General features: G+C 44.4%; 2 protein-coding genes across 3 annotated transcripts; one reads left to right on the top strand and one right to left on the bottom strand.

The window, feature by feature from the left end:
- Positions 1–337: 337 nt before the first annotated feature.
- On the top strand, positions 338–4,038 carry LOC120665279 (PRA1 family protein A1-like). 2 transcript variants are annotated; one of them, XM_039944802.1, is made up of 8 exons: positions 344–729; positions 1,590–1,630; positions 1,709–1,787; positions 2,915–3,001; positions 3,098–3,186; positions 3,265–3,336; positions 3,409–3,533; positions 3,696–4,038. In XM_039944802.1, exons 1-7 carry the CDS (start codon positions 572–574, stop codon positions 3,510–3,512), a joined length of 630 nt encoding a protein of 209 aa, XP_039800736.1. In that variant the 5' UTR covers positions 344–571; the 3' UTR covers positions 3,513–3,533; positions 3,696–4,038. The 2 variants fall into 2 exon arrangements, with proteins under 2 accessions (XP_039800735.1, XP_039800736.1); XM_039944801.1 differs by having other exon boundaries at positions 338–729; positions 3,098–3,336.
- A 3,333-nt stretch (positions 4,039–7,371) lies between these two features.
- On the bottom strand, positions 7,372–14,698 carry LOC120665278 (uracil phosphoribosyltransferase-like). Its single transcript, XM_039944800.1, has 11 exons — positions 14,385–14,698; positions 14,180–14,258; positions 13,880–13,938; positions 13,349–13,426; positions 13,179–13,260; positions 12,656–12,704; positions 11,897–11,958; positions 8,169–8,236; positions 8,020–8,075; positions 7,898–7,945; positions 7,372–7,771 (listed from the first exon to the last, which is right to left on the bottom strand). Exons 1-11 carry the CDS (start codon positions 14,634–14,636, stop codon positions 7,720–7,722), a joined length of 885 nt encoding a protein of 294 aa, XP_039800734.1. The 5' UTR covers positions 14,637–14,698; the 3' UTR covers positions 7,372–7,719.
- Between the last annotated feature and the right edge of the window lie 548 nt (positions 14,699–15,246).

The raw sequence follows: 15,246 nt of genomic DNA, 5'->3' as shown, positions 1-15,246 counted from the left end.
ACAGCGCACAGCGCACAGGGCACGCCACCCTCCACCCCAAGCAAACAAGCGCACAGGCGAAACAACAACGGCTGTGTTTAGATCCGCAAAAGTCACATCGAATACTATAATATATTATAGCATTTTTCGTTTGTTTATGGTAAATATTGTTTTACTATAGGCTAACTAGATTCAAAAGATTCGTCTCGCAACGTACATCAAAACTATGCAATTATTTTTTTTATTTACCTATATTTATTACTCTATGCATGAGGCAAAAGATTTGATGTGATAGATAAATAGTGAAGTTTAGAGAAATTTTTTTTGCAATTAAACACAGCCAACGAAACGCGGAACGCGGCCGCGGCACACGCGAAACGGCAGAAGCATCCCTCGTCTCCACGCACCCCAAACTACTCCGCAATTCCCCAACCCCGAAGGAAGCGACGTCCCCTAGAGCACGAGCACGACCTGGCCGCACCGTGCCGTCTCACGGAGCCCGCCCGTCTAGAAGCTTCGTCGCCGCCCGCCCGCCCGCCCGCGCCGTCGCACGCCGCCCTAGGGTTCCGCCGGCGCGGGGGGTTCGCCGGAGATGGACTGGAGCGCGGTGACGGCGGAGGACCTGGTGGACGCGCTGCGGGAGGTGGACTGGTCCACGCCGCCGCGGCCCGTCCCGGAGTTCTTCTCCCGCTTCACCGTCCCCCGCTCCTACTCCAAGTGGACCAGCCGCCTCAAGTGCAACCTCTACTAGTACGATCCGCCGCCTTCCCCTAACCCCTCACCATTTTAGATGCCCAGTATGTACTTCTCCGCGCCACGCGCGCATCCACGATTCGACCGGGGCTCGCGCGTGCTGTGTTGAATTTGAAGGTTTTGGTAGGAATTTGCGTTGGTGGGCCAGGTTTTGGCTGCTTGCGCTAGGATTTGCGGGCATCTAAGTGAACTTGTGCTGGATCAAGCGTCTTTCCTTTTCAGGAAGGAGTAGATTAGGGTGTATGCACGCTCGAGCTTGTGCTCCGCTGATAGCTCGAGCCGGCAGGACATGTTGCTTGTACTGCTAATGCAGACAAATCGGGTGCGGAACCCCTTCATTTAACTCGGGAATTCCATTGAGTGGATTTTTTCCAATCGCAGCCCTTGCTTTATGTCTGTGGGAACCCCTTCATTTGACTTGGGAATTCCATTTAGGGTTAGACCTTTTAAAACTCTGATGAATTGATAGTTTGGTTATACGGATCATCAGAACAGCCCTCTGTATTGACCTCTAGTCTCAGCTTGATTACTGGCTTACATATGCTGGATTAGGTTCTGTTAAAATGATGGGGATAAGCGCAGTTCTTCTAGATATGTGAAGTGGCTTACTCTTTGGGGGAGAAATGTGTGCATGTGCATATAAATTTGTATGGCAGTGTTAGAGGCTTAGAGATTTAATTTTGTAGGTGTAAATCTGGAACTGGGACCTATGAATTTCTAAGCTAAGCATAAGCTTTATTTACTTTGGTTGGATCATCCAGCTCAGAGAGGCGCATAATGCGCTAGATAACTTGTTTGACAGGCATACTGTTTATTTGTGTTTATAGACTTAACTTCTTAATTTTTTTGATATGCAGCTACAGGACAAACTATTTCATCTTGATCATGTTCATCCTTGGTAAGGAAAATGATATATAAGTGTTCTTTTAATCCTATTTACAGCCTGGTATTGATATGCTACCATGGGTATACGCAGGGATTGGCTTCCTTTGGAAACCGGTTGCAATCCTTGCAGCCTTTATGACTGGACTCAGCATTGCATTTCTCAATGACAGGTAAGTAAATACTCCCTCCTTCCTCGTTTATAAGGCACACACGCATATCAAGATTCAAACATTTATATCTTTGACCAATAATTTAACTATTAATTTTTAATTTTTATAATGTAAATTTGATATGATTGGATTCGTGATCAAATATAGTTTACAATGATTATAAATTTATAATCATAAGTGATATAATATATGACAAATAAATGGTCAAAGTATCGTTTGGAAGACCGTGCCATGTTCCACCGTGCCTTATAAACGAGGAAGGAGGGAGTACTTAGCTAAAACCATTCCTGTGCTTGTGCTTGTAATCTGTTTCTTTATAGTTTCAATTGTTCATTTACACAGGTGAAAAGGTCTCTTTACTTTGAACTAGCAAAGATATTGTGCTTTTCATCCTTCATTAATAAAATACATTCTACTGTAAAATTCTATAATGGCTAGCAGAGTTTTTTATCTTCGGACCAATGAAAAGCTCGTCAGTTTGAAGCTGCAATATGGGGATAACCCATCTTGCAAATTATATAATAAACTTTGACATTTGGCATTTGACTGATAACCTCATGTATGTGTACAAGTTAACAGTGGAATTTTGACAATTTGCAGTTTTCTAGTTCAATTTCTGCTCTAGTCAAGAGCTTTTTTTATGCCTTAAGCCGTAGGTCCAGGTGAATATGAGGGATCGATGTTGTTTCCACCTAAGTGCTTGAGATTTTACATAGAAGTGTTGGGATTGTTTTGAGAACACAGGGATATGTCTATATAGCACTGTAATTTCCTTATACAGTCCTTGTTCCTTGATTCTGTCCTAATCTACCAAAAGACCAGATAGATACTATAGTAATGTTTATAACTTGTCTTTCTGATAATGATTGGGTAATGAACTCAAACAATGTTATATCCAACTGTTGAGTTTCATTTGATGCATTTATCCTGTCTATTACTGAGATTGGAACTATGAAAAGATCAATAATATATCTGTATTTCACATTACGGTTAAGAATGATGTGTCCTAACTTATCCACCATGGAATCAGCATTATTATTTCCTTTAATTTATCTGTGATTCATGGTTCCCGAATTTTGTGCCAAGAAATTATTTTCTATGATTATTGTAAACTAACTACATTTCAGTTTCGCGGTCACTTTCAATGAGAAAGTCACAAGGACAGTGAGACAATTTTCACCACATTTAGCTGCAAAGATGAGGCCACCAATAACGTGGGTATCTTAGTTTCTGCTGTTTCTCTTTCTTATATGTTTTATTGTGGTTAAATACAAAGTGATGCTAATATCATTTTTTAACAACATATTCAGCCCTGTTCTCCGTGGTCGACCAAGCTCAAAGAGATCTATTCATATTTGTGGGCGACCTCGATGGGTGTTTGTTCTATTCTTTTCTGCAGGTCTGCAAAAACTGGACTTTGTAAATGCTATATTTTATCATTCTTCAAAACTGACACCAATTGTTTTTGTGGTTGCAGTTAGCTGTATACTCTGGTTGACCTCATGCAGTCTTCTCACAGTCCTCTGGGCACTTCTCATTGCTCTATTTGGTATGGCCAGTCCATGGTTTTTGAAATCAATGTGACACGTGCAATGCCCTTATTATCTTTTCTGCTGTGCAGCAACTGTGCTTCATGCAAGCTTCAGAACACCTAATTTGAAAGCACGTCTGAATACATTCAGAGAGGAATTCCGAGCTGTTTGGAGGAATTACAGCGAGCTTTAAGACCTCCTTTGTTTCTCTCATGTAAGCACCTTTTTCACTGTCTAGGTCCTCAGCCTATCAATATCTGTATTTGCTGCATCATTTGTTTCCAGGTCATTTTATTTCCAGTAGGTTAATGTTGGCCTGCATGTGCCTTGGTGAGATCCTGCACCTCACTTTTTTATTCATGTTTTTTTAATGCAGGTTCCTGTGGTAAGAAAAGGTTTGTCTTGCTGGAACATCCATGCTGTTTGTGTGCTGTGCTGGGAGAATTAGATGAAGGTGATACGCCATTGCACATTACTACGTGGATTGCTTGCTCTTTTGGGAGGTGGATTTGGGTCAGGTTGATTCAGTAGGCGATGCTATACCTTAGCATACGATCCTCCTGAACAATAATTTTTCTTTCAGACTTCTCCCTAACTGAGCATTTGAGAAATGACAGCATGTAAAGGATGTAAAAATGTACCCTGATCTCAATCAAATGATTCAAACCCAATGTTGTTTGTTGAAATGACTGATTCGCTTTACATTCTCTTTCGGATCATCATATATTTGGTGACTATAATTCGTTTGAGCATTTGTTTTGAGGAAGTTGATTTGGAGTGAGTAGATGTTGACTTATCTGTTTAGCATTGCTTTGGGCCCGCTAGTTATAATACGCAGAGAGGGATGCTAGGAAGAACACCGGTACACAAGCGCATGTTTGTTTCATCTTCGGATTGTAAAAAATTGGACTGGACTGTGAAGTAGGTCCGAAATGTAGCAGCTGTTTGGCAACATGGATAGTGGCTACTCTTTTTTTCTCCTTTACACGTGAGTCGTACACTCGTACTGTTTTGTACCTCCCGCCTCTTTCCCTCCATGTACAGAGAAAGTAGCCACGTCCTGGCATCCAGTGCTCCTCTCATGGTCTCGGGCTCTCGGCATAAAATCCAAGCACAAACTCGATTATAACTGTAACATCCCACTCATCACGATTAAGGGGGGAGTGTTGAAATTTATAATGCAAACTTCTATAAGATTCTATAAAAATATGAATAAACCATGGCGTAATTTTGTTCACCATGACAAGGTTCTAGAATGTTCCACAAGAATCATAAGAAGACAAGAAGCTTGGATATTTTCTTGCCATGGTAAAATTTAGAATTTTCTAGAATTAGATATTTGTAGGGAACTTAGATATTTGTATGGAGCTTCCTAGATTGTGACAAGTGTCACTCATCCAAGAGGGTATGGGTGCCTATATAAGGAGGGTGCCACCCCTTGCCATGCCATACAACTCCACTCCATCCCACACACATTCAAAGGCATGGTAGAAGTGAGCTTGGGTAGAGTGTGCTAGGTGTGTTCCTTTGTTGCTTCAATAAGGTAAGTGTCTTTATAAGTGTTAGTCTCCCGGTTAAGTTTAAGTACTTAGTGTATAAGTTGTGATCCATCGAAGGTTGGCTCTGCCACCCGGGATCACAAAAGGGTCTGGGCTTCATCTGCCACCCGGAAGCCAGCTTCATCTGTTGGTAGGCTCTGCCTCCCGGAAGCAAAAGGCGGCTCTGCCGTCAAAAGGACCCGGTACACTAAGTAACTAGAAGCTGACCGACTCTGAATTGAGTTGGTGTAGACCCTTAACTTAGTAGGGCCACCTCAAATTCCAGCAATCACTAAAATAAAACTTATGATGCAATCAAACTAGTAACGTAAAATAATACTAACGTCATATGAGGTATTACATAATTACTAGGCAAACTATTTTATACTCTTGCCTTGCGTTAGTACATTCGTTCCCTCCAGTAACCAGCGTACGCATGCTTGCACCTACGACAAAAATCATCTCGTCTCTTTCCATAAAAGCCTCTCAAATCACCGTACCATGCCATAATTCCCAGACAATCATGACAGCGCCTACCTCCTTTGCCATAACTTCATCATTCCTTGGAAGCCACAGAGTACCCACACCATTGACCTTGAAAAGACCCGTCATGGCAGCACCCACCTCGCTAAAAATCGGGGTCGCCACGCACAGTGCCGGCCGAGATTTTTTCCGCCGAACCGCCTCACCCGTTCGTTCTCGCTCGCGCACGCGCGACACGCCGGCCCCACGACGGGACCGTGCGCTGCCGCCGGCATCATGCCGTGCCGCCCACTCCCGCGTCCCTACCTCGCCCACGCCGCTGCAGCGCCCTCGCCGGCTTTGCCGCCTCGGCGCTCGCGCCTTCAGCGCTGCCACTGTTCGCGTTGACGACGAGCTGCCGCAGCCCACGCCGTCGCCCGTCCTTGCGCGACGCCGCTGCTGCTCTCCTCGCCTATAAAAGGAGCAAGGCCGTGACGAGCCCCGTCACCAGCCCAAGCACACCGAGCCGCTTCGCTCCACCAGCTGAACCACTCCTTCCGAGCCCAGCTCACTCACGAGACGAGGCTCCAACAATTGATCCTCTTCCTCGAGCTGTTCCGCGCCAAGGTGAGATGGCAGGCAGCTCTCCCGACCATTAACTCCACAACAAAAGCCCAAAACACCCACCAGCCGTGAGCACCTAATCCAAATCATTCTACCAACCAAAAACTCAATATCTCCTTCATATCAACTCCTTTTTACGTAGCTCTTTTTCCTAAACTCTCCTCAAATCATATATTATCTATTCCTCCTATTTTCATCTCCATTTGAGCTTATTGCTTGCTTGTGTTTGTTTGCCGGTTGTGCCATTTTCGCTCATAGATCACGGAGTGACTGAGGAGGAGCCCGCCAAGGAGCCAGAAGACCCGTACCACGAGCAGGAAGCCGCCGCCGACGACGCGTACGCAAGCGAAGGCAAGTTTCATCGATCCCTACGTGAGCGGTTGCATCCATGTGAGGACGTTTTGCTGTAGCCTGGGTCTAGGATCGATTACATATACTAGTACTTGAGTGATTGAGTGTGCTCATGCATGCATCTGAGTAGTCATGCATATCCAGAGCTGAGAATAGGATAAGAAGGGATCTGGCTGAGACCAGGGCAGCTGGGTATGCTGGAGCCGGCGCTACCGTGGTGGTAGACTGGCAGCTGAGTGCTACCGTGGTGGTAGGCTCGAGTTGACATGTTGAGGGATTGTTGTTGCCCTGGTGAACCATAAGGACCGAGTTGTTTTGACATCTCACCTAGCTTACTTTCAATACGACCACATGAGTTTGTATGGGCAAACCTTAGCCTAATCCCACTGGCTAACCTGGTAGTCGTCCGAGGTGGATATGTTTTGGGGAGAGACCTGGAATGGTCCAGACCCGAGGGTTTGGGGGCGACTAGTCGGGGTTGAGCCACGGCTGGGTGTCGGCTATGACGGAGCCGTCTCTGGACGGTGAAGTGCGTGTGGGTAAAGCGTACAACCTCTGCAGAGTGTATAATTCATTCGAATGGTCCGTGTCCACGGTATGGACAGGCTACGGTGTGGTCCTGACAACTAGTGAGCTGCCTACTGTGTGTTGTGTCGGAAAGAGTTGCATACCATTAGCTGCATTATTAGTAGAATGTGCTTATTATGCGTCGTGCATGTCATTTCCCCTCCCGTAGGGTGAGGTGGAGCTTGCTGAGTACTTTTGTACTCACCCCTGTTGTTTTTTCCCCAGAGGATCCTGACTTTGTGCCAGAAGACTACGAGTAGATCGTGTCCGCACCCAAGCTGATCGAGTGGAGCCGTGATGAATGAAGAGCTAGTCCTGCATGTCGCTATGCTAGTTGTTATCCTATGGTTGTTCTGTGTAGCTTTGTGTTGTCACTTTACTCCTCATGTACGTGTTAAATAAAGCTCTGTATGACTCTGGACTCCACTTGATGTAACATGTATTATGCCGGAGACCTTATTCGGTACTTAATACATGGTTTAGCCTTGATCTTCGGGTCAGGGCGCTTCAATAACAAAGTGAAACATGATGAGACGGTTTTATTCCTTCGACAGGAGAAATATTAGGAAGCACCAATTCACTAATCCAGCATGTGCCATTTTGAATGGAGCGTTGTCCTTTCAAAAAGATTTTTCCATCTGGAGACATCTGAACTAGCCTTATATTCTACGCAATCATACATAATGGTTAGTTACAAAATGGTGGGCAGCTAATTGTATTACAGAGAATGAACAAAATCTCAAATGAGGGCATCTACAGCAATGAACGCCTCTTTACTCGCAGTTGCTCCGTTCTTATGGAACTGATGCAAAGATTCTCGATGGTAGACAGCTGGCCGAATTAAATCGTGCAGTCAGATTATGTGGCAAAGCTTCTGTCACCAGCATCCCCCAACCCTGGAATTATAAAACTGTGGGCACAAAACAACAACGGAAGTCATTCATCACCAGAAGCACGGGTCATTGTGCATCAATAATGAGCATCGATTCATCATCCATGAGTATTGCAATTAGCTGATAAGAGTTTAGAACAATACCCTTTCTCGTTTACTTCAGGATCTATTATTCCTGTGTACACATGGAGCCTGGAATGGAAGAAAAATGTCAATGTTGCATGCTGGATGAACTTGATACAACACATAAGATCATCTATCCATACCCGGGGAACTTGTTATTGAGCTTTTGCAGCGCAGGAGGTGCTGCAACAGCAGATACCTGAATTTGGGGGGGGGGGGGGGGGGGGGGGTATGGTTAGAGATTGGTAAAATGGTTACGTAACATAAGCATAAGAAAGTTTGACCAACTTACTACTTTAATCTGCTTGCTGGTAACTCCACGTTCAATTAACAAGTCAATAGCAGCAACAATCGTCCCACCTAAAGAAAGAAGTTAAACAAATTTTATGATGCTTAGAGATTTATAACATGCGATGCCATTCTGCTTACATGGACCTACAAAGACTATATTTTGTATTTCTACCTTTCATATCCGAATAAAATTTACAATTTATCATATTTCATAGCTTTTTTAGCACCACATTGTCCAACCCTAGCAACAGTTTTTCGTGCATAGCACTGGTTAGGTACAGAACTTTTTATTTTCCTTTTGGGAAATTGGAACTCCGCCTATGCTGACTGGAAGACTCTCTCTCCTGAGTCATCTCAGCATAGCCGGTTCCAAGCCCGGATAAAGGAGGAGGGTTGCGTTAGTTTTTGGCAAACCAGTATAAAAATAGCCACTCTAATGGATTTGAAACCCACAAGAAACTCGTTGGGGGCGTAACCCTCTTAGCGACGCGCTACATCGGAACCCGGGTGTGGTGATAAATGGACAAGGCCCGGGTCGCCATCCCCTTAAGGGCGCGTCGTATCATGACCTGGGTACGATGATAAGTGAGCAAGGGTCGGGTCGTCACCTGAATGACGCGCTACATCTACGCCCGGGTGTAGTGAAAAATGACCAAGGGTCTTCGCACTTCCCTCGACGGGTGCGAAGGGTAAGGAAGCTAGCCGAGCCAATTAGGATTCATATAGGTAGCTGGAACGTAGGGTCCATAACGGGTAAGTTGCGAGAGCTAGTTGATGTAGCAATTAGGAGGTGTGTAAATATTCTATGCGTTCAGGAGACTAAATGGAAGGGCCAGAAGGCGAAGGAGGTTGAAGATACTGGCTTCAAGCTTTGGTACACGGGAGCAACTCCGGGTAGGAATGGTGTAGACATCTTGATTGATAGGAGCCTTAAGAATGGAGTCGTAGAGGTTAGAAGGCAAGGCGACCGGATTATCCTAATCCGGTTGGTAGTTGGAGATTCGGTTTTGAATGTGATCAGTGCCTATGCCCCTCAGGTAGGCCTTAGTGAGAGCACCAAGATGCAGTTCTGAGAAGATCTAGATAGCATGGTTAGTACCGTGCCTACCAGCGAGAAACTCTTCATAGGAGGAGATCTCAACGGCCATGTGAGTGCGACTAATGTAGGGTTCGAGCGAGTGCACGGGGGTTTTAGGTATGGTAGCAGGAGTCAAGACGGGGAGGATGTGTTGAACTTCGCGTTAGCCTACGACTTGTTGATAGCGAATACCGTGTTTAAGAAGAGAGAATCCCATCTTGTGATGTTTCGTAGTGGACAACACTCGAGCCAGATCGACTTTATCCTTACTAGGAGGGAGGATAGACGTGTTTGCTTAGATTGTAAGGTGATACCTGGGGAGTGTGTTGTCCCTCAACACAAGCTTGTGGTGGCGGACTTTCGTCTTCGGGTACGTGTCCACCGGGACAAACGTGCCAAGATTGCGAGAACAAAGTGGTAGAAGCTTAGAGAGGAAGCGGCACAAGCGTTTAAGGAAAGGATGCTAGGTGAGGGGCCTTGGGAAGAAGGAGAAGACGCAGATGACATGTGGCTAAAGATGACAACATGTGTTCGGAAGGTGGTCTCAGAGGTGTTTGGCGTGAGTAGGGGAGGCAAACAGGAGGGGAAAGACACCTGGTGGTGGAATGACGAGGTGCAAAGGGCTATTAAGGAGAAGAAGGAGTGTTTCAAGCGTCTCCACCTTGACAAGAGTGCAGCCAACATCGAGGGCTATAAATTAGCGAAGAGGGTTGCAAAGCGAGCTGTGAATGTAGCAAAGGGTAAGGCGTATGATGACCTGTATCAGCGGCTAGGCACGAAAGAAGGGGAGAATGATATTTATAGGATGGCTAGGATCCGCGAGCGGAAGACAAGGGACATCAACCAAATCAAATGCATTAAGGATGGGACAGATCGACTGCTAGTGAAGGATAAGGAGATCATGGATAGATGGGGAGAGTACTTCGACAAGTTATTTAATGGGGAGAGTACTTCGACAAGTTGTTTAATGGGGAGAGTGATGGCCCTACCCTTGAGTTAGATGACTCTTTTGACGATACCAACAGACGTTTTGTGAGGAGAATTCAGGAGGTTGAGATCGGGGAGGCTTTGAAGAGGATGAAGGGAGGTAAATCGATGGGCCCTGATGGTATCCCCATTGAGGTGTGGAGATGCCTAGGAGATAGAGCAATAGTATGGTTAACTAAACTTTTTAATCTCATTTTTCGGTCAAACAAGATGCCGGAAGAATGGAGGAGAAGTATATTAGTACCTATCTTAAAAAACAAGGGTGATGTTCAAAGTTGTAATAACTACCGTGGGATTAAGCTGATGAAATTTTGGGAGAGGGTTATCGAGCATCGCCTAAGAAGAGTGACAAGTGTGACCCAAAACCAATTTGGGTTCATGCCTGGAAGGTCAACCATGGAGGCGATTTTCTTAATACGACAATTGATGGAGAGAGATAGGGAACAGAAGAAGGATTTGCACATGGTCTTCATTGACCTTGAGAAGGCATATGACAAAGTACCGAGAAATGTCATGTGGTGGGCCTTGGAGAAGCACAAAGTCCCAACTAAATATATTACCCTCATTAAGGATATGTATAAGGATGCGACGACGTTTGTCCGGACATGTGATGGCAACACCACTGACTTTCCTATTAACATAGGCCTACACCAGGGGTCAGCATTGAGCCCTTATTTATTTGCTTTAGTGATGGATGAGGTCACAAGGGATATACAAGGTGAGATCCCTTGATGTATGCTCTTTGCTGATGATGTGGTGCTAGTTGACGAGAGTATGGCAGGGGTTAATAGGAAGTTAGAGCTGTGGAGACGCACGTTAGAGTCGAAATGGTTCAGACTTAGTAGGACCAAGACCGAGTACATGATGTGCGATTTCAGCGCGACTAGACATGAGGGGGGAGATGTTAGTCTAGATGGACAAGTGGTGGACCAGAAGGATACTTTTCGGTATTTAGGATCGGTGCTACAAAAGGATGGCGACATTGATGAAGATGTTAGGCATAGAATTTCAGCTGGCTGGTTGAAATGGCGGCAAGCTTCTGGCATCCTTTGTGACAAGAGGGTGCCACAAAAGTTAAAAGGCAAATTCTATAGGACAGCAATTCGTCCGGCGATGCTATACAGTGCTGAATGTTGGCCTACAAAAAGGCGACATGTCCAGCAACTGAGTGTAGCAGAGATGCGGATGTTGCGGTGGTTTTGCGGGCACACAAAGAGGGATAGAGTCCGGAACGAAGTTATTCGGGATAGGGTCGGAGTGGCACCAATTGAGGAGAAACTTACCCAGCATCGGCTGAGATGGTTTGGACATGTCCAACGAAGGCCTCCTGAGGCGCCGGTGCGTAATGGGGTTCTTGAGCGGGTCGACAATGTAAAGAGGGGTAGAGGTAGACCTAAACTGACATGGGATGAGTCGGTTAAGAGAGACCTTAAGGATTGGAATATCTCTAAAGAGATAGCTTTGGATAGGAGCGCTTGGAGACTAGCTATCAATGTGCCTGAACCTTGAACTTATTTCTTTCGGGTTTCATCTCTAGCCTACCCCAACTTACTTGGGAAAAAAAGTTATGTTGTTGTTGTTGTTGTTGTTGTTGTTTGGGAAATTGGTATGTTCAAAACACTTTAGGCAGAACACAAGTTGTTTATGTAGAGCTAAAGGCTTACCGGTGGCCAGCATTGGGTCAACAACTAGCACTCGAGACCCCTCTGGAATATTGTCTGGCAGGCTGCATTGAAAAGAAAAAGAAATAACGGTTATTGGGGGCCTGGGAAACTCTAATTAGTGTAGGAATTTAAGGTCAGTGCTGTATAAAGAACATCAGCATAATAAGGAAGTGAGGTGACATTAGCTATCACAAAGCATGGTTCTTGGTATAACAAATAACTAGTAGGTTTTATAATTTTATAAAGATAGCAAAGGAACCTTTGTTAACATTTTATATTCTATGTTGCATTAGTAGGGAATGGAGGATTTTGTATTTGAGAAAACAAGATGGATTTACTAGCATAGTAAAAAAAACATAAATCTACATTTGAAAGATGTTATGCTTTAGTAGCCTAACAGGGTCTCGTGACCCAAAAGTGTCAATCAAAGAAATTGTTCAACTAAAGCATGGAGCGACCCAATTACTCCCTCCGGGTAAAAGCATACTTGACAATTTTAACTTTTAATGGTTTCAAGGTGCAACTTGGACCACCAATTTCTATTAATATATTTATAGGTTCCAAAACATTTAGTGCGATTAGGGAAGTATTTCAAGACAAATGTCCACATGATTTTTATGTTCCGAAACTAAATATTTTATTAGAAGTTTCAAAGATTTGATCAGATCTTGATCAGAGGGTCAAGCATTTGTGCACAAAGGGAGAACAAAATAGTGTGTGAGAACATAAAATAGAGCTTGCAGGACGAAGGAAACATACTTGTTCAGATATATTGAAGGTTGAAGTGTTTCTTCATCCCTACGAAGGCCTTCATGTTTCAATGAAATGGAAAAGATAAGAATAAGAGTCCAGCTTTCAAGATGAGAACTGGTTTGTGTAAGTAATTGACATAGAACAGCTAAAGTTTAAATGAGTATGTAAATAATTCTGATAAGCTTCTTTGTTTACTTGATAGTTTCACACGTGCATTATTGGCAAGCATAATACTAGTGTGATGTGGTAGTTAAGTACAGTAAAGATATTAATCTGCATATTTCCAACTTTATGCATCTGACATGATAACATGCATGGATCAAATCTAGAATATCAAGCATGGGTATTGGTGCACAGGTAAACAAAAGAAATCCGCTTGGAATGCTTGAATATGGGTCTTGAAGCTTAATATAGCAATATGTGAGCATAAGAGGCTCATTGGAATTTGAAAAAACAAAGAACAAGATTTGACTCTAATTTGCTAAGACATAAAGATACAAAACATGGTCTAAGGCTCTAAGCATCTTACCAAGGTGATAGGTCTTGGTGGCTGGCAGAACTGATGAAGCAAGTTCAGCTAGGGCAAGACCAGCTCTCAGTATTGGAATAACCTGTTAGACATGCTAATAGATACAGTAAATATAATCTTAGACACTACAAATGTCATGTACAATATCTAGTGTAATGGAATAGACTTACCAGAACAGGCTCTCTTGGATCAATAAATTCAACACTAGCTACAGCTACAGGTGTTTCAATCTCTCCAGTGATTGTAGGCTGCAATGGTTGAAAACAATTTATTATGATTTCTGATGTGAATTGTGATATCATCACAGACAATGTAGCGTTGGTTGACGTGTCTGAGAATGGTGAAATCCACACCTCTTTTTATGGACCAACACATTGTTCATGATATAAAGGTAAGGAAACAGTTCCATGGCTTGGTGGTAGTGGGGTGGGGTGGATCTCAAAAACAATACAAAAGCTACGTGTTTGAAAAAAACATATATGTGAAAATGTGGCAACACAACATTTAAACAATGTTATTATTATTTTTGATTCAGATGTTACTGGCATTCAACATTCTTCCAGACAAATATCATTATCCATACCATGTTGAAACTTCGCTTTACACTGGTTTAACTAGCACAATTTAATTTGGACTTTAAACCATTTCAGGTGCAAGAAGAATAACAGATAATACTCAGCCAAGCAAAAGATTTAACTCACCAACCAATCTCTGGATGCTTCATATATGAGTAGACGACCAAGCTCTGCCATAGCACTCTCTATCACAACAATGAAGAACTGCTCAGTGAAATCCTATCATATTGCTTTGTTAATTGTTACAAGAACTAGTTCAGTTATAGCTGGGTGAATTCGTTTATTTATCTATACCTTCACCAACAGAAAAATCCCACCCAGGCCAAACAAAATTTCCTTATGCAATGCAACTAATTCCCACCGACCGGTTGGGTTCAATTACTACTATTATCCAGCTTCTACTATGCCATTCAGAAGCACACTCACTGAATATGGAGCAGGGTGTCTGCTCGTTGCGCAGGACGGAGACCCAATGCTTTATCAGCGGGTGCGGCGGGACGAACACCTGCGAGAACAGACACGTCACACCCCACACCACACGAGGAAATCACAACCACCTAAAAGCACACGCACGTGCCAAAATAGATAAACAAGAGCCAACGGGCAGAGGGAGGCAGAGCCAGATCCGCACCAGCATCTGTCCGCCTGATGTGGGCGATCTCGCGGCCGCGGCGTCGGGGCTGGCCGCCCTCGCCGCCGTGGGAGGCAGCCTCGGCGCGTGGACGGGCAGCGGGGCGGGGGCGGTGAAGAGGCGCGCGGAATTGAGGAGCGCGCGGGAGGGGAGGAAGCACCGGGAGGCCGGAGGGAGGTGCTGACGCGCGCATGCGCGGCGGTGGAGAGGCGCCGACGCGGCCACGGCCGCGGCCGTGGCGGGCGAAGGCATCGCGAAGGCGGGTGTGCGGATGGCGAGCGAAAGCGAGGGCAGTGAGGAGTGGGGCGAGGTGGGAATGTGGGATACGGTGGGGTCGCGGCGCGTTATGTCCGCTTGACGCAATCTCGAGGGGAGGCCGTTATGCACGCCGTTAGTATTTTTCTGAAGTTTTGCTCAAAACTCGTTTAGCAGTAAACTAGCAAGCCCCGTTTTTAGATGTGTTTGAGGCTTCACTCCCTTTTTAATATAATTCGAGTATAGATAATGCAAAACATTATCTGTTGTGAATATGAGTTGATGTTGTTCTCCTAGATGTGTAACCTTTTTTTTCAAATTGTAGGCTTAATATTAAGACTTTTATTATCACAAACTAGTTTGAGCCCTTGAGTAGCAACCTATATGCATTTACCCTACTTGATTTTATAGGACCTTTTAGTTTTCAAAAAAACTATAGGACTTTTTCTAGTTAGAGACTTTATGTTTCCAAGTAAATATTTGTTATACTTACACAATCCAATTTCTAGAGAGGATGGACACCTGTGGCTAGGGATGTAAATAGTACGGATATTTTTTAATCGTATTCGAATTCCATCCAGTTTAGAAGGGCTTTTATCCATTCGTT

The sequence above is a fragment of the Panicum virgatum genome, chromosome 3N, assembly GCF_016808335.1.
Source record: "Panicum virgatum strain AP13 chromosome 3N, P.virgatum_v5, whole genome shotgun sequence".
NCBI classification, from domain to species: domain Eukaryota; kingdom Viridiplantae; phylum Streptophyta; class Magnoliopsida; order Poales; family Poaceae; genus Panicum; species Panicum virgatum.
The sequence above is the reverse complement of the archived record's forward strand: the minus strand, read 5'-3'. Positions and strand labels throughout refer to the sequence as shown.